The sequence below is a fragment of the Simochromis diagramma genome, unplaced genomic scaffold, assembly GCF_900408965.1.
Source record: "Simochromis diagramma unplaced genomic scaffold, fSimDia1.1 OVJJ01000293.1, whole genome shotgun sequence".
Classification (NCBI taxonomy): Eukaryota; Metazoa; Chordata; class Actinopteri; order Cichliformes; family Cichlidae; genus Simochromis; species Simochromis diagramma.
In genome coordinates this window covers 18,997,844-19,018,955 of record NW_024386801.1, presented here as the reverse complement: position 1 = coordinate 19,018,955, position 21,112 = coordinate 18,997,844, and the positions used below count along the sequence as shown (strand labels likewise).

General features: G+C 40.2%; 1 protein-coding gene across 6 annotated transcripts in view; it reads right to left on the bottom strand.

Annotated features, from left to right (window-relative positions):
- LOC120730158 (unconventional myosin-IXAa-like) overlaps positions 1–21,112 on the bottom strand; it is a 157,537-nt gene that overhangs the window by 51,379 nt on the left and 85,046 nt on the right. For 4 of the 6 annotated variants that reach the window (XM_040026339.1, XM_040026341.1, XM_040026342.1 and 1 more), the window contains exons 5-9: positions 19,719–19,818; positions 16,629–16,682; positions 10,947–11,047; positions 10,067–10,193; positions 3,604–3,693 (exon numbers count right to left, since the gene is read on the bottom strand). In XM_040026339.1, coding sequence (XP_039882273.1) covers positions 3,604–3,693; positions 10,067–10,193; positions 10,947–11,047; positions 16,629–16,682; positions 19,719–19,818 — 472 coding nt within the window. The remainder of the gene's footprint in view (positions 1–3,603; positions 3,694–10,066; positions 10,194–10,946; positions 11,048–16,628; positions 16,683–19,718; positions 19,819–21,112) is intronic. The other 2 variants (XM_040026344.1, XM_040026345.1) reach the window with 1 other exon arrangement.

Below are 21,112 nucleotides of genomic sequence, written 5' to 3'. Positions count from 1 at the left end.
AGACGACCACCACTGAACAAGACACACAAGCTGAAACGTCAAGACTGGGCCAAGAAATATCTCAAGACTGATTTTTTCTAAAGTTTTATGGACTGATGAAATGAGAGTGAGTCTTGATGGGCCAGATGGATGGGCCCGTGGCTGGATTGGTAAAGGGCAGAGAGCTCCAGTCCGACTCAGACGCCAGCAAGGTGGAGGTGGAGTACTGGTTTGGGCTGGTATCATCAAAGATGAGCTTGTGGGGCCTTTTCGGGTTGAGGATGGAGTCAAGCTCAACTCCCAGTCCTACTGCCAGTTTCTGGAAGACACCTTCTTCAAGCAGTGGTACAGGAAGAAGTCTGCATCCTTCAAGAAAAACATGATTTTCATGCAGGACAATGCTCCATCACACGCGTCCAAGTACTCCACAGCGTGGCTGGCAAGAAAGGGTATAAAAGAAGAAAAACTAATGACATGGCCACCTTGTTCACCTGATCTGAACCCCATTGAGAACCTGTGGTCCATCATCAAATGTGAGATTTACAAGGAGGGAAAACAGAACACCTCTCTGAACAGTGTCTGGGAGGCTGTGGTTGCTGCTGCACGCAATGTTGATGGTGAACAGATCAAAACACTGACAGAATCCATGGATGGCAGGCTTTTGAGTGTCCTTGCAAAGAAAGGTGGCTATATTGGTCGCTGATTTGTTTTTGTTTTGTTTTTGAATGTCAGAGATGTATATTTGTGAATGTGGAGATGTTATATTGGTGTCACTGGTAAAAATAAATAATTGAAATGGGTATATATTTGTTTTTTGTTAAGTTGCCTAATAATTATGCACAGTAATAGTCACCTGCACACACAGATATCCCCCTAAAATAGCTAAAACTAAAAACAAACTAAAAACTACTTCCAAAAACATTCAGCTTTAATATTAATGAGTTTTTTGGGTTCATTGAGAACATGGTTGTTGTTCAATAATAAAATTATTCCTCAAAAATACAACTTGCCTAATAATTCTGCACTCCCTGTATGCATGTTAAGTAACAATGTCCAAAACACATTTTTGAATGTGAAACTTTAACATTTAGTTAGATATGACGAACAGTACTTGCACTATTTCTCTATTTGTGGCACAGCCAGCTTAAGTAGTAGGAGTAGTAAGTCGTAGTAGTAGTAGTAAGTAACTTCTTGAGGAAGCTTGAATGACAGAACAATAGCTGTCAAGCACAATCTTCCTGCTTGAGCTGGGTTTTACTTTTACTCTCATTATTCCTCTATGATAAACCCCAAGAGCTACATGATTCAACCAGAGATCGTCCACTCAGGTTCGGGACTGTCTGCGATAAAGTTAGAAAACCAACATCTTCCAATCCGCAGCTTGCTGAGGTTCAGCAGGTCGAACACCTCATCCAAATTTCCCCACCTCCACTGCGGGTGGATGGGACAGCTGCCTAGCACATTTTCTCAACCTTTCTTATCCAAGCAGGAAGAAATCATTTCTGAGAAGAACCAGCAACATTTGCCAGGTTCTTTTTTCCACATTTCCTTTGTATAAAAACAGGCGTGTTATGGATTCCACAGGTGGCCTCGACTCGCTCCCACGACCCTCCGTCAGATTGGGGCAGGTTTTCACTTCTAATTTTACGTGGAGTGTGATTTTCTGGCATTATGCTTTTACTGATGCCGCAATGAGTGGACACGAAACTGGGGAAAGAGTGTGGGGGGATGACATGTGGGAAATGGCATGGCCTCTGGTATTTGATTTAGTTTAAAGGCTGAATTAAGGATCGCTGTTATAATCCTTATGGAGGATCCATTATACTTTTCCTTATTCTCTGTGACACATATACTCTTACAGCTGAGGATGCCCATCTTGAATGTGGCCAAACGTTCAAATAATGAGGACAAACAAACTCTATGAGCCAAAACCTCAGGCTTCAGACTCTAAACTCATTTTTTCAGACAGTTTTTTTCTGCTCTTGGCCCTGTGCGATACTAGAAGAGTAGATCTCCCTAATATGGTCATTCCCCTACAGAGGCCAGGCTGAATGACACAGTGCATTTGCAGCAACATCCATGTAAAGCTAGCTAAAAGCTAAACTGAACTCTTTACCTCCTGAAAGGCTACGAGGAGTAACCCTTGAAACACTTTTTCTGAACTGAGTGGTTTCTGTCGTATTAGACCTGCTTAACGAACAGAGGTTAGTGAGGGTGGTCTCTGCCTGTGCAGCTACCCCTGGAAAAACCAAGAAACTATTCTAATGGTCGTCGAGTATTGTTTTAAAAAAATATTTTTAATAAAATATGTTTGCAGTCTACATATATAGTGCGAAGTAGTAATCATTATCTGTTATGTGCTGCTACTTGATAGATAACAATGTTCTGTACGCAATCTGAATTAGAGCAATAAACCGAGTCTGCCCTGTCTCCATGGATTGCATAAATCTTGGCACAAATTAAAAGTAACATGTTATATATGACACGTTTTTCTTTCTTTGAGTGGATAGTTGAGGATTTCCTATAATGCTAATCTGCTGTTGTTTTCGTTTTTTTATTATTTTTTTTACCACTTCCTCCACAGATGACATAGTACCTGAAGGTTTCTGCAGGTACCCGTGAATCCTTTTATCTCTTGCTCTTCTCGAGATACAACCACCTCAACAAGGACAGAGGGGGATTCATGGCAAAACACCAGAAGCCTTCGAACATCATTTAATCAGAAATGCAGCTCTAATCCAGGAATAGAGTTCTGATCACATCGTCTGAGCCTGTCTCACACAGCCAGTCCAAAAATAAGTGAATTTATGCTTTGAAACATGTGCGACTGGAGGAGAAAGAGACAGACAAACAGACTGAGGCAGGATCGTGTTTCTGGCCTCTGTGCTGTATATTCCAGTGGAGGTTGCACATTCCTAAGACAAGAACACATGACTGAAGCAACGGGGGTGTGGGAGAGTGGGAACAACCATTGTTGGGTGAAAGTAGGCTGTGGATCAGATGGAGAGGTGGAGCTTAACGGGGTTACAGGCAATCAATGTGTAGCATTTCCTTCCTCAGACAAAAGGCCCTGAAGCCACAAGCACAGAGCAGGACTATGCAGTGCTTTGCTGAGCTTGGAGGGAGAGATAAGCAAAATTTACTGAATATTAATATTCAGCAGCACTCTGATGCCCTTCAGTGGAGTTTATCTAGGTCAAAAGAGGCAACAAAGAGGTAAATTCTTCAGACTGTGAGTCTAGAGAACATGGTTAACTCAAACCGCCACTGCTTGGCTTAACAGGAAACAGGAAGTTGCAGAGGAAGACCCCTATCAAAAGAGAATGCCACAACAAACTCCCCAGACAAACTCTAAAGCAAGCAAACACAAACAAAGAATCTCCAGTACAGATGACGCACTTCAAAACAAAATGTTCAGCAACAACGTGCTTTTACTGAGACTCACTGGATGTGATGAAGCCACGCTCCTGCTGACACCACAGAGCAGACGAATATTCTTTTGCTGCATTTTGTTAAATGTGTTGTGGCACCGAAGGACTAGAGGTTCATAGAAGATTTAGCAGCTTTAGATGGTGAGACAAAGCCACTGTATTTGGGGCACGTGTCTCACTCTGGTGCGGTTACCTCTGCAAGCTTGTAGGGCACTATGAGCCTTTCTCCAACAGTCACCGTCTTCCTGGTTGTCAGTGCTTCAAGAAGCATCTCCTCCTTCACCTGTGCACAAAAGAAAAGCAAGAATAAAAGTGTCATTTTCAAGGAAGACATCAGGGCACTCACTACTGGACTTATTAACAAATAATCAGTGATGACAAAGGGATATCACCCACAATAGCTATAACACAGGATCACTTCTACTCTATCAGTAAAATGTAACCTGAAATGAGATCTACTGTTTATTTTACAGGCAATGATGGTGATAACATTGATTAGGAGACTAATGAAATAAGACATTCAGCAAAGCTGGGGGGATTTACAGGAGACAGATTGCAAAGATATGGGAGCAGAGATATGGTGACTGACTATGTATCCTACAGTTCCCACAGTGAGGTTGCACTAGGTACACAGAATAAAGGCCTTTTAAACTTAGTCATTATGCATGTTTCACCAATATGTCCCTTGTGGTATCTATTACAGCCATTTAAAGCCACATTATACCATACATTCACACAGCATTCATACAACCGCGGACAGTTTGGAACCAGCGGTGTCTTTGGACTGTGGGAGGAAACTGGAGTACCCAGAGGAAACCCACACAGGCTCAGGGAGAACATACACACTCAGCTCCAGCTGGCTGGGAGGTTCAAACTGATGACCTTCTTGCTGTGAGGTTACAAAGCTAACCGCTGCATCGCTATGCAGCTAATTCATAAGTTTACCCAATCGGTACTCTTTCACTCATTTGATGAAATGTCAGCAAGTCCAAAACAGACAATCCCATTTGGTTCTATTACCTATACGCAGATGATTGTTTGATTCTGTTGTAGTGTTTGTCACATATTGTCTGTATGTATTTAGCTGACCTTAACTCTGACATCTCTGCCGCTTTTAACCAACGTAGCTGACACAAAAGCAGCACACATGATATTCAGTACAGTACTATATGACTTTCCATTTGAGTTTGTGCACACTCTAAAAATGGCCCCAGACAAACCAGCGATGACAGGGCCACACTGGGAGAAGCAGATGTCACTGCACACATCTCCTCCATCTACGGGGATTATGGGCGTGGGCCGAACAGCTGCTCCTGAGACTGTGTGTGTGTGTTTGTGTGTGTGTGTGTTTGTGTGTGTGTGTGTGTTTCCGCGTGTGTGTGTGTGTGTATACATGTGAGAACAAGCCATCGCAAGGCTGCCTGATGTCTTCATGTTTAAAGAGCAAGGGTGTCAATGTTATAGTTAATACCATTATGGATCTATTTTTGTCAGTGGCCTCTTTTGTAAATGCTTTGACATAAATTTGGAGGGGGGGGGCAGGACAAGTCAACTCTGCAGTGAGTGGGTTGGTGGGGAGCGGGGGGCATAATCAGACCTCATTTCACACTGCCTGGTAATCCCTCCACAAAGAGCAAAGCCTATTCTGCAGCTCAGTGATTGGTCTTTAACTGGTACATTTCCATGTATTAGTTGCTTGGTGACAGGCGCGATGCCCTGTCATGATCACAGATCTTAATACTGTAATAATCAGAAGTTTGTAAGCACCAGTTTGGGGCCAGTGATTCTGAACTGAAGTCAGCCATTTTTTTGGAGCACCTTTAGATCCTAGTGAGGACAAAAAGTAAAAGCAAACACAGCAGAGCCGCCTGATCTGAGCATGACGGTTTTCCAGAGACATTGCACACAAAGAATCCTGAATAGAACTCTATAGGAAAATATGAGCCAGTGATATTGCATCTGCACATTAGAGGTTCACACAAGTTTCAGCTGTGAGGTGGTGGGCATATCCACCTGTTACTGTAGTAGAGCCACAGGTAAGTGTGCCTTCTATTCTCTCTCAAATCTGCCATTCTTCTCCCAAAACCCTCAAACTCCTGCTCTCAGGTCCTATACTCTAGCACCATACTCCATAGCAGCTTTGCTAGTAAAGGTTCAAATGTCTGTTTCCACTCTGCATCGGTCAAGTTCTTGTATTTCTCTGAATGTTTAGTCTCATAATGATAATTCAAATTGTAATCCTTAAACACGGTAATCTGCTCTCCACAAACCAAGCAGATGGCTTTACCTCTGACTTCAGTAAACGAATACTTAGCGGTTTATGTGTTGTTAAAAACTCTGCATGCGGCATCAATCTATCTTTTTTGTGTGTGTCAGCTAAAGCCTGTTGGGGCTAGAAAACACACTTCTCATGAACGTCAGTTCCATTGCTTCCACAGTGAGGCTGCAGATGCATGAGTGTAAAGAAAACTTTCAGTAGCCTTCAAAATAAAAGCAACAAAGTTATATTGTGATTTCACCCTGAAACAGAATTTCTGGTGGGGGGGGGGTGTATGAAAGAGTAATTGGCAACCGAAACAAGAGGTTAGGTTTGAGTCCTGACTTCCTGTTGATGTGTGGCGGGCTGGTCAGGGACACTCACGGGGCAGGAGGTGGTCAGGAGGCCGTATAATGCCCAGGTCTGTTTTGAAAGGACTTTAGGCTTTCCCTGTCAACATTATTTATCACCATTAATGTCTAAATTGACGGTGTGATTTTGCATTAATAATATGCAAAGCATTGTAGACCATCGTCAACCTTTTGTAGGCAGTGTCAAAAATGTGTGAACCAACCAGTCTGTGGTAACTGGACTATTATTGGTACTTCAGCATCCTGCTGACAAGACACAATTTAAGAAGCTGCAGCCTTTTTTGATCTGTCCAAGTCCACTTTAACCTAGACAGAGAGTCCTCCCCATCAAGCTACGTGCTGTTTATTGAAAGATTGCACACATTGTTGGATCCCCAGAATGCTTCACTGTAATCAAATGCCTGGAGAAACACACAGTAACGCAGTGCCATGCATCTCACATACGTTTTCTCCTATGCAGACACACTATCATGGTTCAAAGATCATTTGAACTGGGCTAAAAGTGACACCTGGTAGCCCGTCTGTGTCCTAATGGAGATCTTTTTATTACATATCAAAACCCAAAACAACACGATAGCTGCTTTGGGTTTGAAAAAGGGTCCTGGATGCTTACAGGGCCCCTCTGTTTGCAGTTTGCAGTTTCCTCCAGGAGCCCCAGGTTTGCCTGCCAGCAAAAACATGCAAGGTTGAGTCTTCTGTTACTGCGACCAAGCTTACATCTGGAGTTGATCCCACTGCTCCTTGTACTTACAGAAGGATGAGTTAAATGCAGAGAATGAGTTTCCCTACTGGAGTCAATAAAAGATATCTATCCTCTTATCGTAAATGTCCACAGTGGATTAATATCTGATGCTGTTAGTAAGTTAACATCAGATATAAGAATAAACTGTGGCAACTGGTTATTGTAAGGGCAGAATGCAAACGTTAGACAGCTGGTTTTCATATTCAAAACTAAATGCAGCAATTAAAAAGCAAAATAAATAGCAAATGTCTAAAATAAAGAAGAAAAAGAAAAAAATAGACAAAAGAAAAACAGTTTTTAGCATTCAATTACCATCAGCAGTTTCAGGCTTCAGCGCATTTATTCAGACAGAATGCTTCTCTCTGTAAGCTGGTTTCCAGTTTGCACAGAAATGTTTCTGGTTAGGTCAAATCACTCAACTCCAGACCTCAGAGGATCCAGTCTGTCAACTGTACATCAGCCTGTACAAGCTCTACTTCCTCTTCCAGTTTCACCTCCACAGGAAACAGGAAGTGGCACTTGGCTTTATTCCCATTTGTGCGTCAATCCACACTCGGTTCTCTTTGAAAGGTGCTTTGCATTAATATGCCACAGCAGCAGTGAGTGCAGCAGTAAACATACCTCATCCTGTCCGAAACCATTTTACACATCAAACGCTGGACATTCATGCAAATTAGGACTCATTTAGAGCCAGAGTTTGCCTTCAAGCAGTCCTAGCCTCACATGACTCAACATGAGACTCCCTTCAGCTGACCCGAACAACCTCTTTAACCATTTAACAGACTCTCTCACACAGTGCCTTAAAGTAAAACCATGCACCATCAATAAAACATAAGTGCTAACGAGTTTTGATGGTGCCTGTCTGTAGTCTAGACACTCATTCAGATTCTTAGCGTAAAGCTAAGTTTGCAAGGATGAAACAACATCACCAATTTGCATAGGTCATACTAATTCAGTATATCTATATCTAAATCATGGGCACATCAAGGAGCTTGTAGTTCTACTGCCAAGCTTCAAAGGGTAAATATTTAAACTCCATCTTGATTCCCAGCAGGTCCTGTTAGTTTTCTAGACTGTGTACATTAAATAACACTACAAGTAGTATTTAAACGTAAACTCTTAGATCACCTAATCTGTCACAGTCTTTAAACTTCTCTGCCTACCTGATTCAATGGTCACATAATGAATGATAATATTTTCCCATCATCCAACCAAAAGACTGCATCTCACCACAAATGTTAATGCTTAAGATCCACTCAAAACAGGGATTCATTATGACCCCATCTTTCAGGTCAGCACTGTGCTTTCTTTCTTTCCTTCTCTTTCTTCGTGGCTTTTTAAGAATATCTTATAAGACCCAAGAGACAGACAGCCAGAGGCTCTGCATCAAATAACAGACATCCAAATAAACTTGAACTTAAAAAACTGACCCCTGAGCATGTGGCCTACATGTGGCTCAACTCGCCGCACTGCCACTCTGGATCCCTGGGGGAAACAAAGAGACCAGCCTGGATGTTACAGGCGAACACTCCACAGTCATAACATCCCCGCTGTGCTGTTGACAGGAGTCTCCGGCACACTTCGGACATTGTTTTGTCACCGACTCAACAAGCGCATCCGGCTAATTGTTGCAGTTTGTAACAGGGACTGGGAAATGACACGTCCAAGCAGCATGTGGGTATTTCAGCTGTCCTTTCTATGTATGTGTGTGTGCATGTTTGTGTGTGTCTATGGTCTGATTTCAACGTCAAGAATGAGTCCAAATGCAGCTCAACTTCATAAACTTATAAACACTGTGTGGCACATAAACCCTGGGTGCTATCTTTCTTATACAGTCTGTGTATGTACACAAGAGCATCTTTTAAAATGTGTTAATTTTACATTATTAAATGTTAACAAAACAAAAAGATGGTTATAAAATATCTCAGTCATTAGATTACAAAAAGGAGGAATAACAAACAAACATTCAACTGCTTTGTTTAACACCAAAAGTGTAGTTTACTCAGAGCCACTACAGTCAAAATAAGAGTGACTTCCTTTGTTCTATAACGCCCTTCCATATGCATATGTTGAAAACACAGGATGGGTGGAGCTACCAACAGAAGGAAGAGCTTGGGTGAAAGTGGCTTGCAAAGTGGCTTGCACATGCACAGCAACTATAAGCAGGTTAGACAGTAGATCCTAACATAACATTTGCCAGCTGGATGCTGAGGTGATGTCAGCTGAGCCACCAGCTGATATGGCTGGGACTGAGATCAGCTGGACTGCAGCAACTGCTGCAGAGCTTGACTTCTGCCTGGCGTGAACTAATGTTGTTCTTGATTCTATTATTAGTCTGAGTTTTACTGCAACAGTCTACAATATAATTGCTGAAATCAAAGGCTGGATGAACTCTACTTGAACTTCATCTTCAGAGACAATGTGCTCTCAGTATGAAAACAAATGGCCCGAGTGTAATGCTGAAGAAATGACAAAACAAGCCAAAAACAACTGTTTTTTGTTTTTTAAAAGGGAGCGGAATTAAAGAACAACAGTTGTTAACAAACAAATGAATCACAATGACCCTTAACAAAGCTTTTATCTGTATTTAAAATGCTCCTACAATAACTTAAATATGATTAAACTTTGCAGTTAAAATTGGGACAGTAACAGGGACTCATTGTTCCTCGTGGGAGAGCAACAACAGACCAGGATAAGAGCTCTGAAAATAACCTCTACACAAACAGTACTTTGTGAAAGTACTGGATGGGTGGACGGCTCTTTGGGACCTGAAGCACCTCTTAACTTCCGCTGTCACCACAAGCTGTGCTTGTATACCTATATCCTCAGCTCTCTAAAAGGCTTTTTGTAAAACCCACATTGTGGGAGGAATCACATTTTTCTCACAGCTTTCAACAAAAACAGAGCATAGAAAAACGCCTATTTGCTCGAGTGGATGTTACTTATTTTTAAAGTTCATGAAGTCTGTGTGAATAAAAAAACGGCAAAGAAGGAATTTTGGGAGAACAAACATGTCCTGTGGTAAAGTTCTGCTCCAATTCTTCATTTTTTTATTACCCTTCAAAGTATCAAGAGTTTTGCATTTCAGCCTAAAGTCAGCACCATAAATTCCTCAGATATCTTAATGTGCAATTTTTCCATTTGATTTTTACAGAGCAATGTTGGATATACACAGCTCTGTGACATTTATTGATTCAAAGCATAAACTCATGTCTGCCAAATCAACTTTAATGCTGCTGATTCAGTGTTGGCGGACAGATGTCACGATCTGCACCATGCCGCTCACCTCTAGCAGCTCTGAGACGATGGGCAGGACCTCTGGGTTGCAGATATCGATGGAATCATCCCTGTAGGTCTTCTTCTTGTAGCGGATGTTTCCCAGGTGGAGGATGGCTGACAGCAGGGAGAAAATCCTGACAAGGAACAAAGGTACTTTTCTTTATCACATCAACAAACTCCACCTTCTTACTGAGCAGGCTTTACTGTGGATATTAGGGCATCATGAAAACGTATTTATACTTAAATACATATTGCAGGGACTGAAAAACTGAAGTAATGAATCCTATCGATTAATTTCCAAGAACTGTGGTTTACAAAACATAGGTATTAATATGAAGCCCTATAGAAATAGTTTTGGGAAATTTGGGAAAATGTATTTATTTTTTATATATTTTATTATATAATTCATATGCTTTCTTTTCAAGAGTAAGATAAGAATACACGCTTCTTTTTTCAGCTAAAGCTAAAAAATTACGCTTTGCAATAATTTTTTTTAGCTAACAGTTAGTTCAGTTAGTGATTTAAATCTTAGAAAGACTGTAAAAAAGTAAACAAGAAAGCACAACATGCTCTGAGCTGCTGAGACAAGCTGAAGCACCCTGTGAGAGACTAAAAATGCTTTGTGATGAAAACATCAAGAGGAGCAGGGGTACTGAGGGAGCGCTAGTCTGCTTTAGTCTGCTAACATTATCATAGCTAGACAATTCCCTGTTTTTTGTACCAGTGCATAGGTTTCTTAAAAAAAATAAAATAAAATAAAAAAGTACTGAAATAAGTTTCTAAAAGCGTTCAGACTCTGACTGTTGGCTTGTAGTTCTTTAATCTTACTCAGTTTTACACAAGAACAGGTTACAAGCTAATGGTTGTAGCCATGCAGCTAATCTTACTGTTTGCGTGTTGTGGGCAGGAAGCCAACCATCTCCATAGCCAGCTGCAGCCGCTCAAAGTCGTGTTTTAGATCTTCTCCTTCCACTGTGAAGCAGTCCTGCTGGTGTCAGGTGGAAACACACAAAAACAGAGGAACACATAATCACTACAAAGCACATAAATTCAACAAAAACAAGATTCTTTATATTGTATCTGTTATTAAAGTGTGTACCAGAAGCTAAAAGACAGCATGCTGTCTTTTTGTGACACTAAGCAGGGTTTCCCCACAGAACTTCTAATACAAAATGTGCCCGATTTCCTCAAATTATCAAAGAAAGTTGCAAAATAACACTGAACCCCAATAACAAGACCTCAGCTCTCCTGATGAGATTTATTTTAAGTGCTTTTTCTAAAAATGCAATTAAAATAATTGTGAATTATTGCAATTTTCTAACGTATGTGCAAAAAGTCAAAGATTAAAATATTAGATATTTGTGTCTTACTAATGTGCTCTATTTATAAACTTATTGGACACTTCATTAGGTACACCAGTTCAACTACTTGTAAAAACAGCCAATAACAAAGCAGCAATTCAATAAATCAAAATGTAAAATGCGACAGAGACTTAATTTTTATGTAAGTGCCTTTGAACGCAGCATGACTGTTGCTGCATAATAAAAAAAACAACTGCTGCTCTATTGGGATTTTAGCACAGAATCATCTCTAGGGTTACAGAGAATGGTCAGAAAAGAAAATATCCATTGAGCAGCATTTTTTTGTGCCAAAATGTTGATGCTAGCCATAAGAGAAAAAAGGCCAGACAGAGCATCACGTCGAGCATTGAAGCAGATGAGGTTTAGCAGCAAAAGACCACCCCTAGGAAATAGAAAATAATGGCAGCAGCCAGTTTAACCCTCAGCCTCCTAGTAAATGCACCTATGGTATAAATTTGAAACTCCTGCGTCACTTCATTCTCAAGTTATCAGATTCATAAGATTTTCAGAAAACGTAACCTCTGACCCCTGAACTTGAGGCCGAGGTTACTCAGATTTGAACTCGTCCGAGATTTTCAGTAGTAGTCCCGTGTCTCTTCGTTCTTGAGTTCTCACATTCGCAAACTTGAGTGTCCATCTCGCCCGGCCTCCTGCCTGCCCGCCCAGCAGGGTGACGACAATATCCCATCAGCCTTTTATAGCCTTCCTCAAGTTGAATCTTGCGTCTTTAGATTCATAAGTCAAGTCTAACATGAGTTTATGTGACACATGGCAGTTAATTATGAGAAAAGCACATTCACTGGGTTGGACCACAATGTAGAAACTGAACTTTAAACTGTTTTATAATCATGGTCATCAGACTCAGCTAAGCAACTAACAGCAATTATTTATAGAAACTGCACATTCCTTTGTGTAATGAATGTTAAAAAAAAATACAGTTTACAGGGTTTATTTCAGCTGTTGAAGGGGGAAACCCTGCGAAGTGAACACAAGTACATTCCTGTGTAATCATGAGCCATCGCACAGTGTTTTAACAATTAATGAGTAAAGCACAGGAATGAGCAGCGTGAGGATGTGTACGTATACAATCATAGCGTGTGTGTTTGTCTCTTCGAGCCCTCCAGTCAGTCGGCGTGTCTCTGCTCCAGCAGCGAGCCTCTCTCAGGCACATAATTAGCACATACCACAGTGACCGGCCGGCGAGAGAAGACACAGGAACCCATAATCCACACTCTGGATCTGCCTCTTGTACCCTTTACCATTCAACGCTCATCTGCTTCTCCATTGTTTTCCTTTGGCTTCGAACTTGTCAGGAACTGCAGAGCCAACAATCAGCGCATTTCTACAGTGAGCTTCTCCAATTGCAACAAAGGGGTTTTGAGGCTTCTCGAGCTACATCGAGACCCAGGAAAAGCCAGTTTTCAAATTGCCGGGTATGTTTTAAATCGGCGCCAAACAGCACAATGTGATACGTTGAAGGAAGTTGAGAAAATAAAGAGATCAATTTTGGCAATTGCAATGGAATACTTGGGTTGAAAACCAAAACCTTAGCTCGTGGTGCTCAGACAAAAGTCGAGAAAAGAACAAGGGATTGTTGAGTGCAGTAAAGTGATGATTAAGAAACAATCTGTTCTTACTTATTTTAAACAAAGAGTCTATTTTCACTTCAGAGCTTGAAATTGTAATTTCAGGCCAGTTGCAACAGTTCTGGTGCATTAAATCAAGCCGGGAACCCTGCTGACTGTGCACATGAAGCTTTTTAACAGATCGCTCGAGGATTCTGTTAAAACTGAACGTGTGTCCAGTCAAGGCTTTCCTGTTATTTACCATGACTTTAGTCAAGATTTATTCCATGGACCAGCCGTGCAAAAAACATCAGCATGCCAACCCATCTCTAGACATTCCACACAGCCAAAAACCAGAGATACCCAAACAAGCGAAAAATGCAAACCAGCAGCCACCGAGACCCAGAACCAAACACCAGACTGCACACATCAAATGCAAACATCCAGAAAATGTTTGGTCTTTAGGATCTTTAGTTAAATACTCAGATTTTTCATTCACATTCATTGTTTAAGTGGTATTTTAAGCCCCAGACGCTGCATCTGGAATCTGTATACACTTGTCACTGCTCAAAGTGCGTCTCTATTTACTGCAGCACACATTGACCAGTGGTAGAGGTCAGAGGCCAAACAGGCCCAGAGGGTTGGTCAGGTCATCAGGCAGCTGTCAAAAGCTGCCACTCTTTCTGTGTGTGTGTGTGTGTGTGTGTGTGTGTGTGTGTGTGTGTGTGTGTGTGTGTGTGTAGACACTGACATCATCTCCTTGGGTGGTGGGGTCTCTCATGAGGTCATTCAATGACCTCTGGGAGAGACAGTGTGTCAGCAAACAGTGAGATGGGAGGATTGTGCGAGAAAGTAATAACAGAAAGGAGCCATTTACTAAAGCAAAGCTTCCAAGTAATGGATCATAATGAAAAAGACAGTCAGCTTCTCTAGGTATTTGGACTTTGGCACATTTTGTGTAACATTACCTCTGTATACCACCACATTCTTTTCTTGGTTTCATTACCATGCAAAGAATTCTGCGATCATGCACTTTAGTCCTTTGTGGGCTTTCAGCACTTTTGGTACTGCTGAGCTGGCCGGTGCAGTCACTCTTCGTAAAGTTTGTTATGTTTTTCTGGGGGGTGTTTTCTGTTTTTTTCCTGGCTAATGACGGCCTTCCTCATGCCATCACTGGCATTCAAAGGTCCAATGAACAGCTACCTAATGCTAGATTAACACTTGGAATTAACTACAGATCTTTTATCTGCTTCATGAAATAAAGAGGGAACACGCCATGAAACCGCTTTTCAGTCAATTTTCCCTTTGCAATTTCTGCCTCTGAAAATGGGGGACTATGAATGAAAATGGCTGTAATTCCTAAACAGTTACTACAAAACTTTGGTTAAACCCTTGAGTTAAGTCCAAACTTCAATCACATGTTGATGGTTTGATGTAAAATTGGTGATGGTGTACAGAGGTTAGGGCCTAACAGTATGCCTTTTTGCTTCCCTTGCAAAAAATATAATAAAAGAAAGAAATCTAATTAAAAACAGTCTATTAAATCTAAGATTAAAAAAGCTACACTTAAGTGAAACCAATTTCATGGAAGATTGCTAACTGGTCCAGTTCAGCAACAACTTCATAGTTTCACGCCTGGCTTCTTGGATCCTTGTAGGATCTCGTGTTTGCACCAATTTCTTGAAAATCCAATGGCCTCAGAAGCATAGCACAGTAATTAACGTGGCTTCATAACATTTACTGTAAATGGTGCAAATGATGCAGAGACACAGCATGAATCAAATGAAGAGAGGAACACAAATCGTATCTTAAAAACCTCAGAAATTTCTCAAACCACTCCTGCAGCAAAAGCCACATGTTCAGCATGACTTAAAGCATGATTCTTCTTGTAAGCAGTTGTTAAGTATGCTACCTCAGCCAAGGAGCTTATGTTTCTGGTGTTTGAGCTCATGGTTGACAAAAAAGCCTAAAAACTAAAGTACGATTCGTAGTGTGGTGTGTATTGCCAACATGTACAAAGTACAGTAAGACTTAAAATATGTCACGTTTTACCTCTGACCTAACCTTCAAGGTCAACAGTTTGATCTGAAGTTCAAAGTAATAATAATGTTACCTAGAGCTATATTTACAACAATGTTTCTTACTGCCATTGTTTGTACTGACAACATACAGGCATGCAGGTAATAATATATGGGGATTGTAAATATCACGTTATTTTATCATGACTTTGTTATGGGCGTGCAGTAACAGATTATAGCCGTTTAAAGACAAAAACAAGTTGAGTATATATGTGTGCTATCGCTGTACTTTATGTTGTTAAATGCCTCCAGGCAAGATATGAAGTAAAGGATATTCTGCAGGTGTGGTATGAGAAAAGTCCATTAGCTTGTAAAATTAATAGGGATTCACAACGCCAATGAGAGCTTTTTAGAGAATACTCACAATATTTGTTTTCATTCATAACAAAAAGAAATGTTTCAGAGCTAAAAAACAAAGAGTTGAAAAAGCCAAAGTCAAGAGTGAAATACAGTAAGTCCACAGGTCGTATTTATACTGACCAACTCTCATGTCAAGTGTTTGCTCGCCAGCAAAGTCTAAGTAACATAATCTCCCATTAGCAGATACAGGGGCCTTTAAACAAACACAACAAATCCCACTGACCAAACATTACTCACTTCAGGTGGAGGCTGGCAAGACAGCGGGCAGGCTCAGAGACCAATGAAACGGCAAAAACACACACAAACACACATAAAACGGACCACACAGCTAGAGGGAAGTTTCAGGATGTGAAGCTAATTGACCACTGCTCAAGCTGACTAATAGACTTAGGAGTATTTTACCAATTGTTCAGGTTAGCGCTTGCCCTATCTTTAATGTTACCGCGAAGCATGAAATTATGTTAAATTTACATCCTAGTCAACATACTTGAAGGCCCTCACCACAAATGCTTGTTTAACATTGATGAAAAGTGTCGCTGCTGCAAGTCTGCTTCTCGTTTTGAACATGGTTACTAGTTTCATTTGGATCAGCGACACTTTTGAGTGCTTGAAGGTTCTTCTTACTCCTTTCCCTCCTTACTGTGGTAACCAATCAATGCTATCAATATCAGCAGTTTTTGTGGCTCTGTGATAACAAACCAAAACTGCAAAACTTCTGTCATACTCACATTAAGATCCTGAACCTTCCCTTTAAAGATGGTAGTGTCGAATTTGTCACCTATTCCCCAAAAGCAAAGCACGCAAAAGCCAAAGGACAAGTTTAAAGGGATGCCTTATTGTCCGAATACTGTTAATAAGCATGTCGTCACCCGTCATTTTATTTTTTTTAAACGAGAGAAAGAGATTCATTTACTTTGAAAAACAGGCAAAAACCTTGAGTTACTGGACAAAGTACAAAGAGCAAACGTCTTGAGACGGAACAGCCAAATACAGTCAAAAGATTACACTAAGGAATCCCTTTAAACATTTTAGAGCACAACCGGCGGAGGTCAGCCCAGGTCGCCTCCATCTTTTTCACTGAAAGCGGGCGGGTGTGGAAAGCCAAGAAAGAACAAGACTAAGACTGGCACCAAAAACCCAGTGTACCACGACACACCCATGGACACAGACGTACACAAACAGCTTGTCATCCACACGATACTGACCAGCTCACTCTCATAGTAATTGTCCCAGTAGAGTTTGTGCGATTTCTTTGTCATCTGGAAGTAAGGCAGAGCGGGTTAAGAAGGCTTGAGTTACACATACGTACAGTATGAAAATGCAATCTTTAAAAAGACTGAGGAAGCAATGACGCATACTGTTAAGACGTGAGGGGAGAAAAAGAATCTCACGAAAACAGACACACATCCACAGAGTCACGAAAATGAAACCCCGATGACCTCATCAGGGTTTGGCATTGGAAAAAAACACACCATCTGTGGTGCAAAAAGTAGTTAGATATTTTATGTAAGTAAAAGTAGTGGCAAATATTAATTAATTACAATTTTGAAAGCGTTTCCTATCTAAATTAAAACTACTACAATACTATCATAGCACAAATGGATAAATGCTGTTGATTCCTTAATGTTATAGTTGTGTTTTTAATCATTTTGCTTTTTTTAAAATTCAGACTGGTTAAGTTAGTGATTTATTTATCCTAAGTTATCCTAAACATTAACTTTAAGCTTAAATCTGTATCACACTGCAACACCTTCTAATGTGTAAATCACAATCAGTAAAGGAATTAGTAACTAAAGCTATAAGCAGAAATTAATCCAGTGTGCAAGTGTCAAAAACACCCTTCCTAACATTGGGACAGTGTATCCGTTATGATGTTATGATGGTATCCCATACCATCATAACATTGTCATTTGCAGTGATCATCGTGGACGGACAAACTACGCTGTGATGTCTTAGCCTTGACATCACAACATGGCAGAAAAAGGGGAAAAATGCCTGTTTATATAAAAGTCTCTTCTAAAACAAAAAGTAAACAAGTGTTTTCTTTAATAATTAGCAGTGTAGCAAATATATTACTGAGTAAGGTTTGCTATAAGCTAAATTTACTCATGTTAGCATCAGCTAACTTCTTGGCTAATGCCAACTAATTGTTCAGATAAAGTGATTGGTCAGTTGCAATGCTGATCCTGGACCAGCATTGTTATGATGATATAGGAACAATACCAACACAGGGATATCGGATAGACCACTGGAACTCAATAGTTTAGATTTTGTGAAGTCTTAAAGTTATGAAATGTTGCTGCTCTGACTGACACGTGCTAAGACATACAGAACAGACGTAGCCACCACGATGTAACTCAGTGGTAAATGAAGTCTAGTTAGGAAGCCTTGAGCTGAGGAACAAGACTCACCAAAAAAGACTGGCTAGCAGCAGATTGTTAGCTGATGACAATATCCTGGATCGCTTTCCGTTCTGATTCAATGACCATAAAATTTACCAGTTAAATCCACAAAATTAACTTTGTGTTCTGCTCAATACGACCTGGAAGTAGCAATTCTGCACACTAAAGGTTTCCTCGTAGGCGTCTTATAAGGAAACCAGTGGTGTTGTTGCAAGAAGAGGAGACATCCCTTTCTGGCCACTGAAAGAACTGATGTTTAAGGCACTTTCACACTGGCTTCAGTCAGCAGATCTACACTCTCAAAATCACAGTAAGTTAAGTGCACTGCACAGTAAAGAGGGGGCACAGCTTTGAAGTATTTGAGCAAATGTACTTCAGTCAAATCCACCGAGAAACACAGAGTAACACAAAGAGCTAAGTACGCACAATCGCTCTGCTCTTTTGTGACATCGGCGTGTGCGTAAGTGCGCACCACTACACGACTGCCGGCAGCCTCTGCGTGAGTCCTCGTCAGCGCCAGACTGAGTCGTGAGTTTTGCAGTTGCCATGGAAACAGAGCTGCAAAGTAAGCTGGCAGCTAACAAGAGGGGGTTGTTGTTGCTGTTGTTGTTGGGGAGATTAAAGAGAACGGGGGAGAAAAATTTTATTTTTTGGGCAGATGAGGAGAGAGAATCTTTTTTTCATCTTTCCAGTGTGTTACCTTCATGGCATGAGGGAATATGAATCCTCACACATCAGCTGCCAAAACACACAGATGTACTGCAAAAGATACACACGTATGTGGGCTTTTGGCATGTGACCAGGCATGTATGCACACTCGGCCGCACATACATGTGAGAAAAAGAGTTGAATTTCTGGCAGTCAAAGATATGTATGTGTCCCAGTTGAGTTAAGTGAGTAAATAAGATCCAGCAGAGATTTTTCAGCTTTACTAATCAATAATAACTTAACCCAGTTTTCATTTGGGATGAATATTTGCTTTTTTTTATGAATTATTTACATAAAATTAGCATTAAAGTTTTCTTCAAATGCCAAAAATGCATTTACTCTGCTGTTAACGCCGTTGCATTTTTTTGCCCTACATCTTTTAAAAAAAGGCTTTGATGTGCATCGGTTAACATGTTATCAGTTTAAAATCTTTGTAGACTCAAGCTTTCCATCCCTGCTATAATGATTGTGTCTTCATTTGTAACTCATTATCTCATCTGGAAATTGTGTATATCTGAATTTTTGTTGTTTTAAATTAGAGGTCCGGATATATCTGATTATATCTGATAATAAATACATCCTGACAAAGTCTACAGACATATTTCTGTCTATAGTGCTATAGTACTACATTAGGCTACGGTAAATTAGGATTTGTGGATAATCCTGCCTTAAGTGAGGAAGGTTACTTGATGTTCATGTTAGATATTTATATTTCATAGTTGTATCATTTTGATGGGCTGTTTATGTGTAATTTTAAAAAAAAAAGTCTTTTAATTTTTTCCCAAAATGCCATCAGTTATATTAGTATTTTAATATAAGATCACACATTTTACTGATCACACTAGTACATACTATTTATTACATGTAAACTGAATATAGCAGGCAATGAGATATTCTAAAACCAATTCCATTGGCAATGATGTGCATTAAACCACAAGCACGTGCTCACTCCATCCTTATTCGTGCCTCACTGATGACTGTCTAAGTTAAATTAATAAAGCTGTTTCTTCACATTTCAAGTGCTGCTGGAGCTTTAATCAATTCATATTTTAACAGACAGAAACTGGATTTGAATGACTTGCCAGATAATAAAATATAATAGAATAACGTGAAGCTTTTCTAGAAAGCAGCACCCACTTTGCTATTTGTATCTATGTTTGGGCGTGTGTGTTTTTGTGTGCGGACCTGGTTGAGGTAGTGATATTCCTCAGGTTTGAGCAGGTGGAAGGCCTTCCTCTCCTCTTCACTGGCTCCAGCCAACAGGTAGTAAAACACATGGTAGTTCCTACAGAAACACACAGAAACACATTAGAGCACTGATGTCAAACTTCTTTATATTTTCGTAGGTCACATCCAACTCACTTTGATCTTAAGTGGGCCAGACTGGAGAAAATCCCATTTCTGTCAGTGTAAAGAAGTTTAACTGTACGTTTAATCCCTTGGATACCTCAGTATGAGAAAAAGAAGTGATTTTTCAACTGTATATGTCAGTTTTTGTACATGATAAAGAATTGCTGATGATATAAATGTGCTTAAACTGTAAGAAATATATCTGTAGTGGTTCAATAAAAATTGCAAACAGTGAAGGGGAGAGTGGGCATCCCTGCCTGGTGCCCCTCAAGAGACAGAAGCTGGAGGATGTCTGGTCATTTGTTCTAACACAAGCTGTTGGGGAATTATATAATATTTTTAACCAGTTTATGAAAGAGGATCCAAAACCAAATTTGTGTAAAGTTGCAAATAGAAATTTCCAGTTAACTCTGTCGAATGCTTTTTCTGCGTCTAAAGAGAATATTGTAGTTTCTAGGTTTTTGCTGTATGAGTAGTCTATCAAATTAAGTAATCTACGTGTATTTGTTGAGGAGTGCCGACCTTTTATGAAACCAGTTTGGTCAGGATGAATTAAGAGGGGGGTTATTTTCTCCAGTCTCTTTGAGAGAGCTTTGCAGATTATTTTAAGGTCTACGTTTATAAGGGATATTGGACGATAGCTTGAGGGATATACAGGGTCTTTGCCTGGTTTTAGCAGGAGATTAATGTTTGCAGAATTCATATTTGATGGAAGTCTGCCCTTTTCTTTAATTTCCAACAACGTTCTGTAGAAAACTGGTGCTAGAATCGACCAGAATTCTTTGTAGAATTCTGCAGGAAAGCCGTCTGGACCTGGAGCCTTATTATTGGGCATACTTATCAGAGCTTCCTGGAGTTCACCTGGTGTCAGTGGTGAATCCAGTGCCATTGCTTGAGTGTCCAGTAATTTTGGAAGAGTTATGTTGTCCAAAAACTGATCAATTTCTTTTTTAGATGGGTTTATTTGTGGTGAATACAACGTTTTATAGAAATCCCTGAAAATGTTGTTTATTTGTATCGGATCATATATTGTGTTCCCAGATGAATCTTGAACAGCACATATAGTTGTTTTTTATTTATTTATTTTTAGCTGGTTTGCTAGAAATTGACCGGATTTATTACCATGTTCATAATTTTGTAGGCGTAGTCTTTGTACTAAGAATTTTGTTTTTTTATCAATTATCTCATTTAATTCTAGTTTTGTTTTGCGTATTTTGTTCAATGTTTCC